This window comes from Mandrillus leucophaeus, unplaced genomic scaffold, assembly GCF_000951045.1.
Source record: "Mandrillus leucophaeus isolate KB7577 unplaced genomic scaffold, Mleu.le_1.0 Scaffold465, whole genome shotgun sequence".
Classification (NCBI taxonomy): domain Eukaryota; kingdom Metazoa; phylum Chordata; class Mammalia; order Primates; family Cercopithecidae; genus Mandrillus; species Mandrillus leucophaeus.
Window position 1 is genome coordinate 2348644 of NW_012104976.1, and position 21795 is coordinate 2370438.

The 21795-nt window shown below is 38.5% G+C and overlaps 1 protein-coding gene across 2 annotated transcripts in view; it reads left to right on the forward strand.

The window, feature by feature from the left end:
- Positions 1–12543: 12543 nt before the first annotated feature.
- The window catches only part of CCDC67 (coiled-coil domain containing 67), a 101110-nt gene continuing 91858 nt past the window's right edge, over positions 12544–21795 (forward strand). The window contains exons 1-2 of one of the 2 annotated variants that reach the window (XM_011995009.1): positions 12544–12761; positions 14752–14824. In XM_011995009.1, the coding sequence (XP_011850399.1) occupies positions 14796–14824 (29 nt within the window). In that variant the 5' untranslated portion in view covers positions 12544–12761; positions 14752–14795. Of the gene's footprint in view, positions 12762–13202; positions 13292–14751; positions 14825–21795 lie in introns of those variants that run through there. The other variant, XM_011995008.1, reaches the window with a different exon arrangement.

Sequence of the window (21795 nt, forward strand, 5' to 3'; positions counted from 1 at the left end):
CTGACATTGTAGTAGAGTTTCAGGAGGGAAGAGTAGGTAAAGTATATTTCAGTCTGCCATGTTTCCATTTTAACCAGAAGTCCTTTGTTTTCTATTCTATCTTAAAATCTTGTCAACATTTACTCTGTGGTAAAGCAGACAGAGCTGAAGTTATGTTTTTCGTAATTTAGATGGCTGATTTTATCTACTTTGAACAAATTAGACCTTCAGTAGTAACAAAATTATTTTTCTCTTGGACACTTGATTATTATATTGAGATTTCTGGTACATCATGCCCTCATGTCCATTCTTCTCCAATCTCAATTTAACATTTATAGCTGAGTAAGCATTCTCCCCTTGGTAAACAGAATTGTTAATTGTGTAAGCTACACATGCTTGTTTTAGAAAGTTTTCAAAACATGGCAAAACACAAGTAGAAAGTTTAAAATACATAAATTCTACCTCTTTTTAAAAGTAATATTTAAAACTCATTCTTCTTCTCTTATGTCTCACTAGGCTCATTCCAACTGCCTAACATATGTAAGAACTATCAACATTTTGGTCTGTAGGTTTCAAGAACTCTTAATGTTTTTACCCATGTATGCAAGGTTAGATTGCTTTCTCCCAAAACAGAATCATGCTATGCATATAGATATAAAACTTGCTTTGTTTTTTTACATAATAATATATCAACATTTTCTAGGTGAAAGGGTAGAAACTAACCCCCCTCTCCTGAGTGTGGACTGAACATTGTGACTCACTTCTAATGGACAGAATGTGGCAGAAGTTATAGTGTATGACTTCTGAGACTAGATCATAAAAGACATTGTGGCTCAATCCTTGCTTTCTCTCCCAGATCACTCACTCCTGGGGGAGCCAACTTCCATGTCATGAGAACATTCAAGCAGCCGTAAGGAAAGGCCAACATAGCAAGGAACAGAGGCTTCCTGTTAATAGCCAGTGAAGAACTGCGGCCCTTTGCCAATGTATATGTGAGTGAGCCATCTTGGAAGTGGGTCCTTGGGCCTCCTTCAAGCCTACAGATGACTGTAGCCCTTACTGACATGTTGACTGTAATCTCATGAGAGACACTGAGCCAAAACCACCCACATAAGCTGCTCCCTGATGCCTAACCCACAGAAAGTGTGACATAATAAATGGTGTTACAAGCTACTGTGTTTTAGAGTAATTTGTTACACAGCAGAAAATAACTGATACAGATTTGATACCCCAAAATAGGTGCTGTCATAATAAATACATAAAACTGTGGACGTGGCTTTGGAACTGGATGTGGGCAAAAGCTGTAAAGGCTTTAAAGGAGAGTACTAGAAAAAGCCTAAGGAAACCGTTAATAGACGCCTGACGGCTATAGGAAGGCTAAGGGTAAAAGCTAAAAGAAAAGTAAGAATAAGCTTATTGGAACCTGAAGAAAAGGGATCCTTAGGATATAGTGGCAGAAATTTTGCAATACTATCACTTGTTGTAATGTGGAAAGTAGAAAATGTACCTAATGAACTGAGTGATCTTCCTAAGGAGATAGCCGGGCAAAGTGCTGAATATTTCACCTGGTTTCTTCTTGAACCACTCAGTGAAACAACAGAGAGGAAGGAGATAAACTAAAAGAAGAATTGCTAAATGTGAGAAGCCATTATTTGATGGTTTTGAAAATCTTCACCATCTCTAGATGGCAAACAAACGTAAAATAAAGTCATGGCTTCCCAGCAAAAATCAAATTCAGGGCACTGATGGAAAGATATGTTCCAGAGATGAAGATGAGAGTGTGGCTGTACAATATTTTGTTTACAATCTCAGAAAGATGTAAGATGGTGCCTCTGAGAACCACTCAGTGAAACAACAGAGCTTTGAACAAGTTTAAGGGTATTGTCTTTCCACAGTTCAGCAGAAGCCCAAAGTAGAGAAGAACTTTCCTTGAAAATGTTTTGGGGTATGACTTTTGTCTAATGAAGTGAGCTTGAATAAGGTTCGTAGGGGATTCAGAAAGTTTCTAAAAATAATGATATTGACAGAAATACCATCAGCTTAGACTGAAGGGAACAGAGATAAGGCACAATGAAAGGAGGCATTTGAAATTCCAAAGTTTTCCTGAGAAAACTGCACAGCTCCAAAACAGTCTACCTTTCAAGGGGAAGGACAGATTAATCAGAGGAGGGAACCAGTAAACCAAAGGGTACAGCCAAGAGCCATGGAGAACCATTCCTGGGAAGTTCCTTGAGTTAGAATCAAGAAACATTGAACATGTGCCTGGGTGGATTTCAGAATTGCTGTGGACCAGTGATTGCTTTAGGCTTCCCACTTTTCCACTCTTTGAATAGGATTGTCTACAGTTATCTTATGCATGTTGGATGAGTATGTGGGTAACTTGTCTCTTAAACCCACAGGACTTGAGTTAAAAGGAACTGTACTCAAGGAGCTGCACTTAAAAAACAACACTAGAGAAGCCGCATTCACATTTAGGTCTGATTAAGATGGCAAATTTCTAGACTTTTAGCTGATGCTGTAAAAGATTAAGACTTGGCACTGGGAGTTGGTATGGAAGAGGGTGAATATATTTTCCATATATGAAGAATGTAAATAACTTGTAGCCAGAGGACAAAGAGGAATAGTTTTAAAATATGTCCACAGATTATTCAACACCTCTGCCCCCAAAAACTGAAGCCTAATTTGCCACCTCTTGAGCTTAGACTGGATTTGGGGATTTAGTGCTAATTAATAGAATGTTGTAGAAATGATATTGTGTGACTTCTGAGACTAGGTCATAAACGGTATTGCAGCTTTATTTATTTTTAATTAGTTTTTAAACTACAAATAAAAATTATATATATTTACCGTGTGCAACGTTTTTAAATATGTATATATTGTAGAATAACTAAATTAAGCTAATTAACATATGCATTACCTCACATACTTATTATTTTTTTGTGGTGGCAGCATATATCTTTCTCTCTCTTACATAACTTTCTCTGCAAGAAGTCAGTTGCCATGGCATAAGGATGCTCAGTTAGCCCTTTGGAGAGGTCCATGTTGTAAGGGACTAAGGTCCTCTGCCAACAGACATGTGAGTGTAAATATAGGAATATACTATTCTGTTGCACTCCTCCTTCCCTTTTATGTGATTACAAACAACACTGCAGCAAACCTCTCTCTCTCTCTCCCTAAAGAGAAAACATATCATTATGTTTTCTGTAAGATATTATTTCCCATGATATTATTTCTGTAAGATAAATTCTTAGAATTGCTGGTTATGCACATTTTAAATTTAGATAAATATTTTCAAATTACTCAAATATTGCCAAAAATAATGTAATAATTTACATACCTCCAAACAGTAGATGACAGTATGCCTATATCTTTGCCAATTTTAAATGTTACTAGTCTTTCTAATTTTTTGCAATCCTATGAGAGAAAGTATCTTATAATTTTATTAATTTATATTTTTTAACTATTGTTGACAGTGAACATCTTTTTGTATGTTATTGGTTTGGAAAAAGTACTATAATTATTTAGATGGAATTCTCTTTGCATGCTCCTAACCCTTGATCTTTCTTCTTCCACAATGCCCAGCATATGGTTAATGTTACATAAATATGCAGTTTTGAATAAACGAATGAGTGAATATATAAATTTCAGACATGCCGAAAGTCTTCACTTAACCCCCTAGTTTTGACTTTCATTTGGGCAAAAATACTTTAGCAACCAATTAATGTAATTATCTTTTCACTTCCCCTTTATCACTGTTCAATATGTACCAGTCAAGTGTCTTCTGGGTAAGCTCTTTATCGTTACAACTTGTTCTGGCTAATTTGTTTCTAAAAGCATCCATATACTTTTTCTCTCTGAATATTTTTTAAAACAACATAATAGTTATATAATAAATAATAGCAATAATAACAATAACAATAATGATGCTACATGATAGGTGTGTTATATACATAACTGACCTAATTTAATCTTTACCACAGTCCTATAAGTATTGCTATTCCCCACTATAGAAACGAGGGAACTAATTTTTGATTAGGGCAAGTAAGCTAGCCATAGTCATTTAGCTAGTAAAAGGCAGATTTGGGATTCAAATTCTTGTTGTCTGAAGGCAAAGTCCATATTCTTTCTACAATGCTCAGCTGGCTTTCTTAGAAATAAATCATTTGTAGAGTTGTTTTCTCATATTGTATGTTCAAAAAAAAAAAGAAGATTCAAGAAAATAAGAAAATTCACAATTTTAAAAGATGTACAATGAAATTAAATATTTTTCCTGCCTGGAGGGCTTACTGCTATTGATTCTTTTTTCAATCACTACTGGAATGAAAAAGATTAACTAAGATGAAAGAACATTTTCCTTTCCTTCATGGTTTACAAACTTAATTCAGCTATCAACAGGCAAATGACTGATACCCACTTAAAATGAGAAAATGCAATTGAAACATTTAATCATGAAAAGAGAAAAAAAGGAAATGTGGTTTCTTCTCACAAGGATTAGTCTCTATCATCTGAGGATTTATGTCAAGGTGAGGAATTTCTCCCAGTCAGTTCAGAAATAGGACTGCATAGTGGATTTTAACACCACACTGTGATAATGAGACTGATGCCTTCTTTACAAAGCAATTTACACACTTTCAGAGATAATCTGAGTTTCTGGGTGTTGAGGTCGCCGCAGACTGAAGATAGGTATACTTTTCAGGTGACATTCTGAAATGTTCCAAAAGAATGATGCAAATTTACTCTTTAGAGAAGATAACTCCCCTAAATTATCAAAAGTTGTTTTCTAACAAGGCTTATATAAAATCATTGCACATCGAAGTGCAACCATATGGGGAATAAATGGTACTATATGTGAGGACATTATGAACTAGGTTTCATGTGTGAGCAACTGAGACATGTCTAAGAGTTTTATAATCTTAGTCTGGGAAAAGGAAAAGAGAAAATTGTTGTTGTTATTTTCTACTGTATGTGGCAAGCTCATGTTCCTCAGATGTGTCCTAAAATAATGTTTTATAATAGGTATTACCATATATATTCAACAGCAGCAGCAACAATGCTAACATGCTTTATACCACAAACAAAAACAAAAAAGGCATAATGGTGGCAACATGATGAGTGGTCTTACAGCACAAACCTAAGTAATGAGGATACTGAGAGTCATTTTTCTTCAGTCTGCATGTTGTTCCACCTGATCACTGAAGGCTGACACTAAAATGGATAAAACATTGGTATCTCTCTAAAACAGGTGCCACAGTCTCAAGATAATGACAGAATGTTTATTTATTAATATTTGTTTAAAGTATTTGCTTATGTATTTCTAGCTCAGTTTTATTCAGCCAACTGCATATTAACATTGTTTATAGGGTAACCAGAAAACATGACACTCAGAGATATACAGAAAGTAATTCTCAATTCATGGAAGTCATTACAGTAAAATTAAATAATAACAACAAAAACAACAGTTTAATTTCCTAATACAAAATTCTTATTCTAAATGTATTTTAAAGACATGTTCTCTTATTTTTATAAGTGGCTATGTTGTATTCTTTAACTTTTCTCTAACATCACTATTTATAACAAATGGAATCGGATCTTGAATCATTATTTAATCCATTCATAATTTTCCTCTTTTTGTTTCCAAAAATAAAGAGCTGAGGAAACTTAAAAGATGTTTATAGATAATGAAATTTTTTTTTTAATTAAATAATGTAAAAAGGACTTCCATTTCTGGTAGCATGTTTGATTAGATACTCGGAAAAATCTAACTGAAACAAGTAAAACATTATAAAAATGTAAATATCTTACTGAGTTGGAGTGAAATAATAGAATCAATAGATTTCATAACCTAAGTTATGTGAGAAGTAAGAAGAACCCCCACAAGGGAGTGAATGCTAAAAGAAACTTCTGCTCTGAGTGTTTCTGCTTACACTGTGGTGGCTACATGCAGAAGAATAATAATAGGACATAGGGCCCAAGACCAGCCCAGGTGAGGATTCCAACAAACTTCTGCATAAAACTGGGATTCCAAAAGGTTACCTTCACTATAAAAGTAAATAAGATCAGGCACAGTGGCTCACACCTGTAATCCCAAAACTTTGGGAGGCTGAGGCAGAATGATTCACTTGAACTCAGGAGTTCAAGACCAGCCTGGTCATCACAGAGAGACCTGTCTCAACAGAAGAGAAACAAAATCAGCTGAGCATGGTGGCATATGCCTGTGGTCTCAGCTACTCAGGAGGCTGAGGTGGGAGGATTGCCTGAGCCCAGGAGGTCAAGACTGCAGTGAACTGAGATCATGCCACTGTACTCCAGCCTGGGCAATAGACCAAGACCCTGTCTCAAAAAAAAGTAAATGAGGCACAAATAGTGAACCTTAATGTACGGAAATTTAAAAAAATATTCAGGAGGCCGGGAGATCCCAAAAGAGAATGGAGAATGTGACAAAACATCCTAACTGTGTTATAGATTTGTAAAACAACCTCACTAAACGAGGAAGATGGAGAAGGTACTGATTTAAGTAACTTTGGAAATGAGTCAAATCTATTGAGGCTAAAGGCAAAATTTACTATATATATGCACTGTACTTTAATTGATAATGTCCTTTTCCGTATGGTACAGGTTAACAATTCTGATACTGTTATACACCTATACTGCATTTGTGCAGTTAAGTAAATGGATGGCGGATGATGGGAAGCCACTTTTTTAGCATTGGAGCAGGAATTTACAGGTAAGTAAGGGGAAGAAGCTAGAATGATCTGTGTAACAGAGTTGGAGATAACAGTGTGAACTCATGTTTAGCTTAGATAAACTCATGGTTGTTTAGATATAAATGGCTACATATAGAAATACTTAGAGTTATTTATATATACAAGGGTCAGTATTACATAAATATATTTCCTTGTTCTGTCAGCTGAGAGGGTTTAGGAACAAGAACAATCAAGCAGCAAGGAGCATTCCTAGTGCCCAGATACTGGTTTCTAATTCATTGTTAATAAGTGCTCCCTGAAGAAAGAGCTGATTGCCGGAGCAGGATATACAAGATGACACTGGGACATCTTATAATGATAGAAAGTAATGAAGTTCTCAAAAACAAAAATTCCACAGTGATGAGAGTGCGTCAAAGGAACATAGGAGCCAACTGGAAGAGCTCCCAATGACCACAGCTGGAATAATTTGAGAAACTCAATTTTTTTATTTTCTCAAGCAAAGTAACTTTGGATTATAATTCAAAGTATACAATAAATATCCATGAGTCCATACTGATATAAATAAATGGGGGAGATAGACAAATCTTCCACGCAGAATTCCAAATAGTTGATATATGTACTTTACCCTTTGGAAGGCAGAGCATAACTCCCTACTCCTGAAGTGTGTGCTGCACACAATGACTTCCATTCAAAAAGTACAGTATGGAAGTGAGGGAAAGAGTAACTTTACAGTGGAGAGAACTGACAAACACCATCTCAACCCGATGATCAAGGTCAACATCAACAGTCATAATAAATCAAGTTGATAGTATGTGCCCTTGATACAATGTGATGAAAATGGCAGTTAATTTCTGTGAGTTTCCTTCCAATCTAATCATGAGAAAAACTGCAGACAAATTTCAATTAAGGGACATTCCATAAAATATCTAACCAGCACTCTTCAAAACTGCCAAGATCATTAAAAAAAACTCTTGGAAACTGTCACAGCCAAAATGTGCCTAAGGAGACATGACCACTATTTAGTGTGGTGTCCTGCAACTGAAAGGACATTAGGTAAAATCCAAGAAAATCTGAATAAAGTATGGATTCTGGTTAATCTTATCAGTATCAGTTTATTAATTGTAACAAATAGACCAGACTAATGTAAGATGTTAATAATAGAGGCTACAGGATGTGGGGTAGATGGGAGCCCTCTGTACTATGCTAATAATTTTATATAAATCTAAAACTGTTCTAAAATAAAAACCTGATTTTTTTTTTAAAAAGGCAGAAATATTGAACAGTAGAAAACATGCCTATTTTGACTTTGGCACTGGGTGAAGAAAAACTAAGAAAAGGAAAAACAAGTTTTGGAAATTTGTATCATAAGCTGATTCTAACACTAATTTTTCATTCATCATATTACCTGTTTTGTCTAGAAAACCTCCTGTAAAAAAATTAATGTAAAGCAGTTTGGAGTTTGTCATGACCCCAGACAATTCTCAAAAGAAAATTCAAAATCAAAAGATTCAGCCTCCATCCTGGCCTCAAAGATGTCCCAGAAATAAAGCTCCCCCTCAAAAGTATCTCATAGTCAAAAATTATAAACCCACACAAGAAAACAAGGCAACATGGGTAAGAGCTAGCAGTAATCGATCCAAAATATTTTAGAGACTGGGATCATAACATGCAAAATAAAACAGAAAATTATTATTAATATGCTTTAAAAGTTGAAACAAAAAATAAAATAGAAGCTTGAACATTTTGGCAAATAAATGGAAATTATATAAGATGACAGAGATTACCTGCGAAATCAACAAATTAATTTTTTAAAATTTCAAATTCAACAAATACTTTTTGAGTTCTCCCTATGTGCCAGGGCATGTATTAAATACTTGCACATATATTATCCATTTTTACTTTCATAACAACAAATAATTCTGTTAATAAGTACCAAAGTTATAAAAACCTTCATACTAAAATATTTTATTATTTTTATTTTCTCTACAATCTGGATACTTTCTTCTGTTTTCCAGTTCACAAGTTATCCCATCACCTGTACCAAATCTATCATTATTCATATCTGTTGTGTTCTTATTTTTGGTTATTAGTAATTTTTTTCTAGTTTTGGAATTTCTATTTTTCTTTTTGTTCTGGCCTTTGTATTTGAGAAGTTATTTTTAGGAAAACTTCTGCTTGCTTCTTCCAGGTATCTTAATCTACCAGTCTAGTACCACCCTATTCTGAGTTCAAAGATGGAGGTTGTCCCAAATTACAGATGATTGCAAGCTGGCTGCGAGTCAGTAGGAGTACTGATTTATTTCTGCTTCACCATTTTCATGAGGGCAAAGTCCTCTGAAGCTCCAGCTTAAAGACAGGGGGTGTTTATTTATTTATTGAGCCCAGGCTTTGCCTTCTGCCCCTTTTTTCCACAAAACTATCAAACAGCTGCTCAGTTTTGCACCTGTTCCTTCCAGAGCAACAAATGCCTTCAAAAGCAGCCTTAAGTGCTGGGCTCACTTCTCTAGGTTCATGTCTTTTCCTTGATTTTGACCTAGTAATTTCTCACTATCATATTAGCTAGTGACCTGAAAGGTTTCTGCTTTCAGGTCTGAGTTGAGCTCAGAGAAGAAGTTGACCCAAGTGAAAAAAGGCCATTAAGCAGGCAGGCCCAACTTTCCTCTCTGGTTACAAATTTGTTTTTCCCATTAGGACTCTTTCACTTCAACATTGTCCTAGCCATGACTGGCTCCAGGAAATAAGTATTACATCTTTAAAACTTTAGCTCACGACTATACAAAAATCTTTCTCCTTTAGTTCCCCTTAATATCTGAAAGAGGATGACATTTTCAAAACCACAGTGTCGAAACACTGAAGTCCATAAAAAGTAAAAGCAGAGAATTAAAAAAATCATGATAGTCATTTTTCAAAGAATTTGGCTTTGTTTTCTGATCCTGAAGTGAAACCTGGTGCTTCTAAATTCCCATCAGGAGGAGAAGCAGCCCTGATAGTGATGATTGACAGGCCTAGCAGGCATGACACAATGAAAGGCCTCATGCTGCCTGGTTAAGGGCTCAAATTTATGCCTTTCTCTTCAGATGTCTAATGCCTATCCCAGCCCAGAGCAGGTTGGTAAGGATGCTGAGGCAGGACACTTTCAAAATCTCTCTCAAATCACACCCAAATAATTAAGAATCTCTCTCTTTGCATGGCCCTTCACACTTTAATGAAGGGCTTTAGGACATTGACCAAGCACCCATATTCTCCAGCTTCCCTGTCCAGCATAATAGCCACCAGTCATGTGTGACTATGAAGCACCTACCTGTGGCCAGAATGAACTGATTGAGCTTTAAGTAAAAACTATGTATCAGATTTTGAAGACTTAGTATGAAAAAATATATAAAATATCTCAATAATTTTTATATTGACTAGGTGTTAAAATGATATTTTAGATATATTAGATATATTTTAGATAACTAAATATATTTAGATATATTTAGATATTTTAGATATATTTAGATATTTAGAAATATATTTCATCTTTTTTTACTTTTTAAAATTTGACTACTAGAATATTTAAAATTATACAAGTGACTTGCATTATATTTCCATTGGACAGTGCTGCTCTAGGTGATCTTAGTTCTAAATAGTGAATCTCTTCCTGCTGAATGGTTATTTTCTCAACTAGAATGTATATTAAGCATCTCCAGAAAATTCCTTTGAAAATGTTTGCCATTAACTACCAATGAAACTAATCAAATAATTATAACTCTTTGGATCTGAGTTTCTTCACATCCAAAATGAAGAGGTTAGACCAGCAGTCTCCAACCTTTTTGGCACCAGGGGGTATGGTTTCAGGATGACACTGTTCCATGCCAGATCATCAGGCATTAGATTCTCATAAGGAGTGCACAACCTAGATCCCTGGCATGTGCAGTTCACAATAGGATTCGTGCTTCTATGAGAATCTAATGCAGCCACTGATCAACAGGAGGTGAAGCTCAGGCCGTAATGCTTGCCCGCTGCTCACCTCCTGCTGTGTGGCCAGGTTCCTAACAGGCCACTGACCAGTACCAGTATGCAGCCCAGGGGTTGGGGACCCCTGGGTTAGACTGTATCTCCTCTATAGTTTCTTCAGTTCTATGATTATTTCATTATAATTGTTTGAAAAAAAATTTTTAAGTATGCTCTATGCATAAGGATATACTTAGTTTTTAAAATTATAATGTATATGTTATTTTTAAACTTTTTTTAAAACATAAAAATAATATTTCCTTGTTGATATAAAGACAGACATGAAGTTATTTTATATAGCCACGCATATGTTAAAGTTGCACATTCATTTACTATATTGCTATTATAAATCTTCCCATGAAATGATTTTGTTATGAAGGTTTTTAAATTTTAAAGGTTTAGCCTATTGCTTCATTATTTATTCCCTATAATTGGTCCCTTAGCTTTTCTTCCATAGGTCATCCTTATTCTTCATCTATTTATGCCCCCTATATTCTCCTTTGACCATTTCTGGTTACATCTTATCTTATCCTTACTTTGCCATGTCCTCCGATTTTCTTTCATGACTAAGCTCTCTTGTCACTTCTCACTAACCCTGTTTAGGAAGATTTCCACCCTGGCCACACTCTTCCTATCCTTTAGACTGGGGCCTTCCTGGTCTCATCCCTTTCAAAACAAACTTACCTGAAAATATCTAATAATAAGGACATTTCAAGGTGAATTCAGGTCTTTACTGTTACTTCTTCCTAGCAGGGTAGGGGACAGGTATTTGCATTTTAAATCTTAACTCTCATCCTGAAATGAAAACCTTTATTTGTATTAAATTGAATGGGATGTTCCTATTCTATATTTAAATTTTCCTAAAATCCATTATAGTATGTGTCTTCTCACATGTTTTTGCAAGCATTCCCCTGCACCTATTCTTACATGTGAAAACATGAAACCTACAGTTTGCTAAAGAAGATCCTGACTGCTAAAGAAACCAGTTCAACCTTAATGTTTGGAGAACACTGGATTTGGAGTAAGATGATCTAGGTTTATATCTTGAGGTATCATCCATTTCAAGTGCAAATAGATGGACAAATCCATGGACACATCCTTCATTCTCTCTAAGCCTGGGTTTCCTAATCTTCTGAAAGGAGCTATAAATAACACCTGATACACTTGCTGAGTGTATTTCTGAGCCTCTAAAGAAATAATGAACATGGAAGTACTTACCAATGTTACATAGCCTTAGTGATCTTGGGCATTCTGAGATTTCATTAAATTTCGTTGCTAGTTCCATTTTCCGTTCCTTGGGTTAGAAAAAAAATACATTGACCCATTCAATTCAGACAAGAATAACTAAGAGTTTTCAGAATAATGAAAAGTTTCAAGTTAAGATAACACAGTCACCCTCTTCATGCAAACATGAGAGCTATGAAACACTTATTAGAACTAATATCCCAGGTGACTATATACAATTCATCTATGAAGCTCAATTTGTCAAGAAACAGCATAATGGTTTTATAAAATTCAGTTGGAACCTGGACGGAGGGATGTAGATGCGCATTAAATTCATGGAATATTAAAGTAGCAAATTAGCGTTAAAGTGATGAAAGTAAAGTGCAAATAAAAGACTTTAAGAATTAAGTAGTCGCCTCCATGTATTAGGAAGGAATTCTTTGGTTAAAATAAATCAAACACAAAATTCAAGTGCTTAAAACAAATCACTCGAGATGTCAGTTGGAAGATATATATTCTTTCCTATTATTTCCTCTATGAAATGAAGAGAGACAGAAATTCTGTCATCAATGACTCTTGGAATTTGGTGGAAAAAGGAAAGAATCCGGAGTCAGTCCCATTGAGTTTCGTTCCAGCTTCTTTTAGAAGCTCTTCCCTTCTACCTGAAGGGAGGCAACACTGTACGCTCGCTTGACTAGCAGTTTTTTAAGGACCCATCGCGCTTGGAAAGCCAGGTACAAGCAGATGCTGTTAGAGCATGAAATCCAGCTCCTCCCAGCTGGAAGCCACTAGGATGCACAGAGAGAAAAGCAGTTCTCTTTACCCCAAGTTTATTTCTTTCTCATACCACTTCAAATTTGAGTAAGAGGAAAGAAGGCCAAGGGGATTTAAAGAACCTGGATGATGAACTCCCAGCTGTTTACAGTTCCTTCGTGATCTCTTTGGTTCATTCATTCAACCAGTATTTCCGGGCTGCAGCTTGGGTGCCGGGCCCTGGGGTAGGGCAGTGGGACTACAAAGAGGAAAGGACCCAGAATAGAGGGGGCACTGGACGCATAACTGCGGGATAGCGAGGTCGCGCTCGCGCGGGGCGAGGTTGAAGGCAGCCGAGGAACCCCCACAGGGCAGCGCCTACCGCCGCCGCGCCCATCCCCCACTCCGACGGCTATGAGCTCGGGCCGCGACGTCCCCATGGCAACAAGCGGCGGCGTTGAGCGCTGGGAGGGAGAGGCCCAACTGCCTGGTTGGTCGCGCGGCAGGAGGGCCCAGGCGGCGGGAGCGCAGAGGCGGGTGGCGAGGCCCCTTGGGGCGGGCCTGGCCAGGTGGGAGGTGACCTACGCGGTCCTGCGCCCCCGGCCTCAGACCTCTCGGGCGAGCGCCGCGCAGCGCAGGTAATGGCTCTTGGCCTTCCCGGCCCCGCCTGGCCCCTGACTCTCACCCAAAGGCCAGGCTGTCCCCCGGGCTGGCGCGGGTCCTTGAGCGGGACAGGGGGACCCCAAAAGGGCGGCTGCTCTGCGGGAAGCTGGGCTTGAACCGAGCGCGGCTCCTGGAGGGGCGCGTGGCGCGGGGACAGAGGCTGGGAGGGGAGGCCCACCCATGCATATCCAGAGCAGAGCTGCGCCCTAAGTTAGAAGGCCTGGTCTTTAGTCGTGTGGCCTTGGGCAAGCCACTTAGCTTGTCTGTGCCTCAGTTTCCCTGACGTTTAAGTGAGAGATTTGAGAATCTACAAAACCATTTATAGGTCTGCGCGTTCTGGTCACGTTTTCCTTCACCATCCCTTGCTCCTCTCTGCTCTGTCCCACACACAGTTCCAGGGTCTCTCCTAAACTCTTCGGTTTGGAAGTGATGTGAGCTCGAATCTTCCTCCTCTTTCTACCTCCTTGAATGCTCTTTAATTGACTTTTATTCAGTGATTCGGAGGAGTTGAAGTCCTTCTCAATACTTTCTCCAGTTATCGTCATAGATTATTTTTTAACTATAATTTTGTTACTGAGAAAAACATTTTTTTTTTTTTACTTTAGGCAAATACTAACGTCCCTATTTTGTCAAGAGGTGAGCCAGTGCCCATAGAGCCATTGAAGAATTTCAAGATTTCTTTTTAAAGGCATTCGTAGCCTTTTTGTCTTAAATCTCATAGTTATATTCATCCTAACAAAACCCAGAGAGGGCCAAAGAAAGAATGTACTCAAATAAAGGCACACCTTTATTGGATCCACAAGAATAGAAAGTTTGAGAACACCTGGCTAGAATTTCTCTTTTAATGGGAATTCTGTTTTACTCATTCTCATGTACTGAGTCCTTTGCAGACAATATAGTACCAAGCTATTATTCAATAAGTAGTAAATGGATGCTCATTTTAGTCAGTACCACATATTTCAATTCATCACTAAGTCAATATCATAAATGCATAGGGGTCGCTAAACAAAAAAACTCAAGTTTGGGAGGCCAAGGTGGGCAGATCACGAGGTCAGGAGTCTGAGACCAGCCTGATCAATATGCTGAAACCCCGTCCCTACTAAAAATACAAAACTTAGCTGGGCGTGGTGGCAATTGCCTGTCCCAGCTACTCAGGAGGCTGAGGCAGGAGAATTGCTAGAACCCGGGAGGCAGAGGTTGCAGTGAGCTGAGAGCGTGCCACTGCACTCCAGCCTGGGCGACAGAGGGAGACTCCGTCTCAAAAAACAAACAAAAAACCAAAACAGAAAACTCAAGTTTCTATATTTTGTAGGATCAAGAGCTACTACACAGAAAAACTCATACTAAGTGGGTTTTGCCAGTAGCTAAATTTTCCTGTTTTATAGGTTAATGAATGTAAACATTTTAGGAATTTGGATCATTTTCCCCCTAACAGATTAAAAATCAAGAAATATAAACCAGATGTAGCAGTTTCTTGACATGGAGAACCAAGCCCATAATACAATGGGGTAAGTGCTGAGAAATTTCTGTTTTATAAGTATGTACTTAACTATGCCAAAAACTTCCTGAGAACGCATGAATTTTGAAATTTACTATTAAGAGAAGGATATGCCAATTATTTTTGGTGAGGCAGATGAGAGGAAATATCAAGTGACTGTAATTAAGAATTATAATGCGAGAGTTTCTGATTTTGACACTACAGATCTGCACTCAAAAAATCACTGTTTTCCAACTCTTAGTGACTGTCCAATATCTAAGGGTGATGGATGCTGAGGCAGGCCTCATGTGCTCTTCTATTACCACAATGCAACCTCTCTTCGACAGCTTGCTCCTTTTTTGCTGCATTATCCCAAGTTTCCCTCTACTCTTGCCCCTTAAGGCTGAACTCAACACTTAAACATAGGCTGAGAATAGATCCAACTCTGTAAAAACATCATCAAGAACTAGATATTTTACCAAAAGTTTCACGAAGAGATAAAAATAAAATTTGTATAGCATTTGTCATTGTAGAAATCAAATTCCTGTTTACAAATATCTGTCCTAACTCTTTACCTGCTACCAGCATCACAGAGTTTTGTCTTCCAATCACTAGCCAACTGACCACTGGCTGAACACAGCGTTTGGGGAATGAGGGGGTGAAGGGGTGGTTGTATAGTGCCTAATCTTGATTGCAGCTGACTTTGGCACTAGTCACACCACTTCAGTTGTCTCACTTTCAGAAATTCTGCCCAGACCATAACTTTAATGTCAGGCTGAAAGAAAGCTGCACAAGTTTGAATAATAATCATAGCTATCACTTTTTAGCTGCTACTGCATACTCCTTCTTACAACAGCCCTGCTAGGTATTATTCTCGTTTTACAACTAAGAAAAGTAAATATATTACAGTACAGTCTAAGCTCTTATAACAAAGAGACTCCAAAAACAGCAGCTTAAGTAAGATTGAAGATTATTTCTGTTTCATATACTTGTCACAGGTGCTATGCTCGCCCAAGATGCGCAGACCAGGATTGGTTTGGCAACTCTGCCATCTTCACTAACGATTTCTATCTCTAGGACCAAAGTGGTTGTTTCAGCTCCTACCATCATAAGTGTGCTCTGTCATCATGACTGTGCTCCTTCCATAGGGAAGGAGAAGGGCAAGAGGAGAGAGTAAGACATTTTCTTTTACGAGTATAACATGGAAATGGCAGGTGTCACTTCTGTTCATTTTCCATTGGCCAGAACTTAATCCCAGAGTTACAACTAACAGCAAGAAAGGCTGGGAAATATGGTCTGTAACTAGGCAACCATATGATCAGATGAAGCTTAGAAGTTCTAGAACAAAGGAGGAAGAATGGATATTGGTGAAAAACTAGCATCCTCTACCACATTCAGCCTCAGAAAGGTAGAAAGACCAAAAAAAGCAGGAGCTCATCCTAGAATATACACCAGGTTAGTAAAGAAAGTAGCATTTGAATTCAGGTATGCCTGGCTCCAATCCCTGTGTTCCTTTCTGCGTTGGAAATGGGTGGCAATGAGATGCAGGGAGCAGCCTGCCTGGTATCCATAGTAGAGCCAAGTTAGGATTCTGGGTTAAGTATGTGTTGGGTCCGTGGTGTGATGACAGCACTAAGAGTTAAGATGCAGATTGAAGATGTTGAACCTAAGGTTGGGTACCAGCTATCACTTCACTCCTGCAAATCCAAGGCTATGGAGTCATTTAAGAAACAGACCTTGTCCTTAAAGAACTTAGAATTTAGTAAGGAACAGTAGAACTTGTTTGGGTATGGTGTAATTACAACCCCCCAAGTTAATGAGAGTTATTAGAGGTTTTCCTGAGGTATTGTTCCACTGATCACAGTAGACATGGGGCCAGACACTGCCTACCATGGTCTCCAAAGCATGGAGACCCCGGGTTGGCACTGCCTCAGTCCCACATGCTATTGAGAAGTAAGTATGAATCCAGATCATGAATACAATAAAACTTCATCATCAGGGGCTTGTTATGTAGCTTATTAAACCATGTCACCTACCTATACACTAATGTTTTGTGGAACAGCCTACATTTAACAGATACTTATTTAGAGTCTACTGTGAGCTACTTACTGGTCTAGGCACCAGGAAGGTAGCAGTGAACAAAATAGACAACTGTTTCTCAAGGGGCTTATACCATAGTGGAAGAGACAGATAATAAACATAAAATTTGTATCATATGGTGATATGAAGAAAAATAAAGCAGTCTAAGGGTGGGAAAAGTAGAGAGTATGAATGGAGTGGTCAAACAAAGATGCTTTGGTAAGGCAGCATTCGGGCAGAGAATATATCTGGGGGAAAAGATTACACAGAGCAGGAGCAGAAAGTGGCAAGGCCTACAGTGGGAGCTTTCCCACAGAACATTTTCAGTGTGAGTGAATCAATATTCTCGGATATCATGGTTATAACCCGGTTTGATGTTAATTTATCCATGATTTCTCCCAATTATAGGTGTTTGTATTTGTGCCATAATAATCTAAACTGCTTGTAATTGAAACTCAATTTTATGTTTGTTCTTTTTGTTTTTAAAGTGCGTTCCCAGAACATAATTATGGAATGAATAAGTGATCCCTTTTATTGGCCTTTTTAAGAAAATCTTCTCTAGATTTTGCTTTGTTTTTGTTTTGTTATTCATGAATTTCTACTTACCAGTTTGCCCTTTTATGGTTTATTTTATTTTGTTCCCATGGGTTGAAAAATTTGCTTCAGTTATTTTCATGATTTCTGGATTTCATTATTTCTTTAAATAATAAAAAGCATGTCACTTTCCTCCTGAGCACAACTTTGCTGCCTGCCATAGGATTAGTGTTCTCACCATCATTTTCTAAATAATCTGTCATTTCAAATTTGATATCTTCTTTGACTCAAGAGATATTTAGAAAATGTAATTTCAAGGGGCATTTAGTTATCTTTTTATTACTACTTTTTAATCTTTCTACTACTATAGTCATAGGATATGGACTATATGATTTTGGCTCTGTCAGTTTCACTAAGATTATTCTTGTAGTCTGTTGCAGGATCAACTTTTATTAATGTCCTTTGGGTATTTGAAAACACATGTACATTCTCTTTTGGTTGAGTAAAAAGGCTAAAAAGGTTATATAATCAAACATTTTAATTGTTGTTATGTTTAACTTGTGCTTTTCAAGTACAGTTACATTAATTTTTGGTTATTTGATCTGTCAAATTCTAAGGAAGATCTTCATTATAATTGTAGTTTGTCTAATCCTTCTTGTATTACTAACAATTTTTGGTGTACATACTTCAGTGTTCTGTTGCTCGATGTGTCAAGATTTATGGGTATATCTTCTCAGCATATTATGTGATTAACATCATAAAATATAGCACAAGTATAAACTGATGTTTTCTATTTTAATCCTACTTTGCCTGATATTAATATTACCATCCCTGCTTGCTTTTTAATATACTTTAATCAATAATATCTTTGTTCATCACCTTGTTTTCAACCTTTTTTATGTCGTATCAAGTTTATCTCCATATATAAATACAATATGGTTAGATTAACAAATAGATGCCAGGCGCAGTGGCTCACGCCTATAATCCCAGCACTTTGGGAAGCCAAGGCAGGCAGATCACCTGAGGTTGGGAGCTCAAGACCAGCCTGACGAACATGGAGAAACCCCATCTCTACTAAAAATACAAAATTAGCCTGGTGTGGTGGTGCATGCCTGTAATACCAGCTACTGAGGAGGCTGAGGCAGGAGAATCATTTGAACCCGGGAGGCAGAAGTTGCGGGGAGCCGAGATTGTGCCATTACACTCCAGCCTGGGCAGCGAGAGCAAAACTCCATCTCAAAACAAAAACAAAAACAAAACCCAAAAAACAAATAGACAGGAAGCATGGCTGGGGAGACCTCAGGAAACTTACAATCATGGCAGAAGGCAAAGAGGAAGGAGGCACATTTTGTGTGGCCAGAGCAGGAGGGAGAGAGGGGGAGTTGCATCTCCTGAGAACTCACTATCACAAGAACAACAAGGGGGAAGTTTGCTCTCATGATTCAGTCACCTCTCACCAGGTCCCTCCTCCAACAATGGGGATTACAAGTTGATAAGAGATTTGGTTAGGGACACAGAGCCAAACCATGTCAGCGGGCTTATTGACAGTGGTCTTTACTCCACAGTCATCAGGCTAGGCAGTTTCCTTGCAGGACTCCAGGTCACTCTCTTTCAGTCCTTTGTCTCAGGCTAATCAGATTCCAGAGAATTCTAATTTCTTACCTGGAGAGTATACCAGCATTCTGGGAGCTGAAAAGGAGGAGGGGGCTGAATTCAGACTTACGTTGTTGACCTTAACCCCCCAGTTTCTAGTACGGTGGTCCTGGCATCTACTGTACCTGGTGTTTCCCAACCCCAGTCCAAAGCCTGTCTGTTTTAGCTTCTCCAGAGAATATGCCTGGATTCTAATGCCAGTGAGGAGATCTAGGAGTCAACCCCTTCTTAGCTATTCCTCCTGTTTTCAGGCTGACACTCACTTGCTACTTCCAGATGCATCTAGTTGGTTTGCTGCTTGGCTTTGTCTGCTGCTAGTTCCTGTTATTTTTATCCTTGTAGGTTTGACCTTCTAGGTTAAAAATATCCCTTTACTTTGTGTTAGTAGGATTTGGGGAGGGAACAAAACGTGTGCATACATCTTCAATCAAATTCTCATTTTTCTCTACTGAATCTTTTACTGTACTTTTTATTCTGTGACTTTTAGCCATTGATCTCATTCATAGAATCTTGTCAAATGCTTCCTAAACATCTAGGCACTGCTATGTGACCCATCAGATTCTTCTTATCTGCTATGGAAGTCATTATTTTCAAAGAACCAAGGTAGATGAATATTAAATCATAACTTCTTGCATCTGATTCAAAAGGTCCTTTAAAACTATGCTTTTCTACGTGTGCATCTTTCTTACCCCTTAAAGTGTTATTTCCTTCTGAGATATATTAATCATCTTTACTTTACTTACCAGGTTCTCAATTTTATGAGTCATAACTTCACTTACCAGGTTCTTGATGAGTTAAACACAGTTTTAATCACAGTTTGTAAAATAAAATTTGATTTTTCTGATGTAAGTCAACATATTGGTACCTTAATAAATTATAGTAACATATTATTTTTGCACATTGAAAATTCTTTTTAAATTTGGTTAATTCCCTTGCTTTCTGGTTAGCCCAGACTATACCCCCTTACTCTCCCTCTCTTCATACTTTATTCATCTTCCTCCCATATACACATATATTCCTCCCCAGAGTAATCAAACTGGACAAGTTCTTCTAGTTTCTTGTATCTCTGAAGAAGAAACAAAGTACATCGGGTTTAAAATCCTGATATGTCAAACTTGAGGGTAGACTCTGAAATGTTAGCAATGCTAAGTGCCTGTAGGAATTACATGCATGATTTTCAAAGGAAGGAAAGTTATTAGGAAGGAGAGAGAGGGAGGAAGGAAGGAAATAAGGAAAGAAAGGGAAGATTTCTACAAGAGACCTAATCAAGCTGCTAGTAAGTTTAAGGAAAGATGAAAAAGTACCACAGTGTAGGATAAATTTACACATACTTTTTACAGGAAAATGTTTACAAAAGATTAGTTACAACTGGGGGTGGAGCAAGATGGCCGAATAGGAATAGCTCCAGTCTCCAGCTCCCAATGCGAGTGACAGAGAAGACGGATGATTTCTGCATTTTCAACTCAGGGACTGGGTTCATCTCACTAAGGAGTGCCGGACAATCGGTGCTGGTCAGCTGCTGCAGCCCGACCAGGGAGAGCTGAAACAGGGCGACGCATCGCCTGACCTGGGAAGCACAAGGGCGAAGGGGATTCCTTTTCCTAGCCAGGGAAACTGAGACACACAACACCTGGAAAATCGGGTAACTCCCACCCCAATACTGCGCTTTACCAAGGGTCTTAGCAAATGGCACACCAGGAGATTATATCCCACACCTGGCCAGGAGGGTCCCACACGCACGGAGCCTCCCTCGTTGCTAGCACAGCAGTCTGCGATCTAAGGGCAAGGCAGCAGCAAGGCTGGGGGAGGGGCACCCGCCATTGCTGAGGCTTAAGTAGGTAAACAAAGCCTCATGGAAGCTCAAGCTGGGTGGAGCCCACAGCAGCTCAAGGAGGCCTGCCTGTCTCTGTAGACTCCACCTCTGGGGACAGGGCACAGCTAAACAAAACAAAACAAAAAAAGCAGCAGAAACCTCTGCAGACACAAACGACCCTGTCTGACAGCTTTGAAGAGAGCAGTGGATCTCCCAACACGGAGTTTGAGATCTGAGAACAGACAGACTGCCTGCTGAAGTGGGTGCCTGATCCCTGAGTAGCCTAACTGGGATACATCCCCTACTAGGGGCAGACCGACACCCCACACCTCACACAGCGGGGTACACCCGAGACGAAGCTTCCAAAGCAAGAATCAGACAGGTACACTCGCTGTTCAGCAATATTCTATATTCTGCAGCCTCTGCTGCTGATACCCAGGCAAACAGCGTCTGGAGTGGACCTCAAGCAATCTCCAACAGATATACAGCTGAGGGTCCTGACTGTTAGAAGGAAAACTAACAAACAGGAAGGACACCCACACCAAAACCCCATCAGTACCTCACTATCATCAAAGACCAACAGCAGATAAAACCACAAAGATGGGGGAAAAGCAGGGCAGAAAAGCTGGAAATTCAAAAAATAAGAGTGCATCTCCCCCTCCAAAGGAACACAGCTCATCGCCAGCAACAGATCAAAGCTGGACGGAGAATGACTTTGACGAGTTAAGAAGGCTTCAGTCCATCAAACTTCTCAGAGCTAAAGGAGGAATTACATACCCAGTGCAAAGAAATTAAAAATCTTAAAAAAAGAATGGAAGAGTGGATAACTAGAATAATCAATGCAGAGAAGGCCATAAACGAACTGACAGAGATAAAAACCATGACACGAGAAATACGTGACAAATGCACAAGCTTCAGTAACC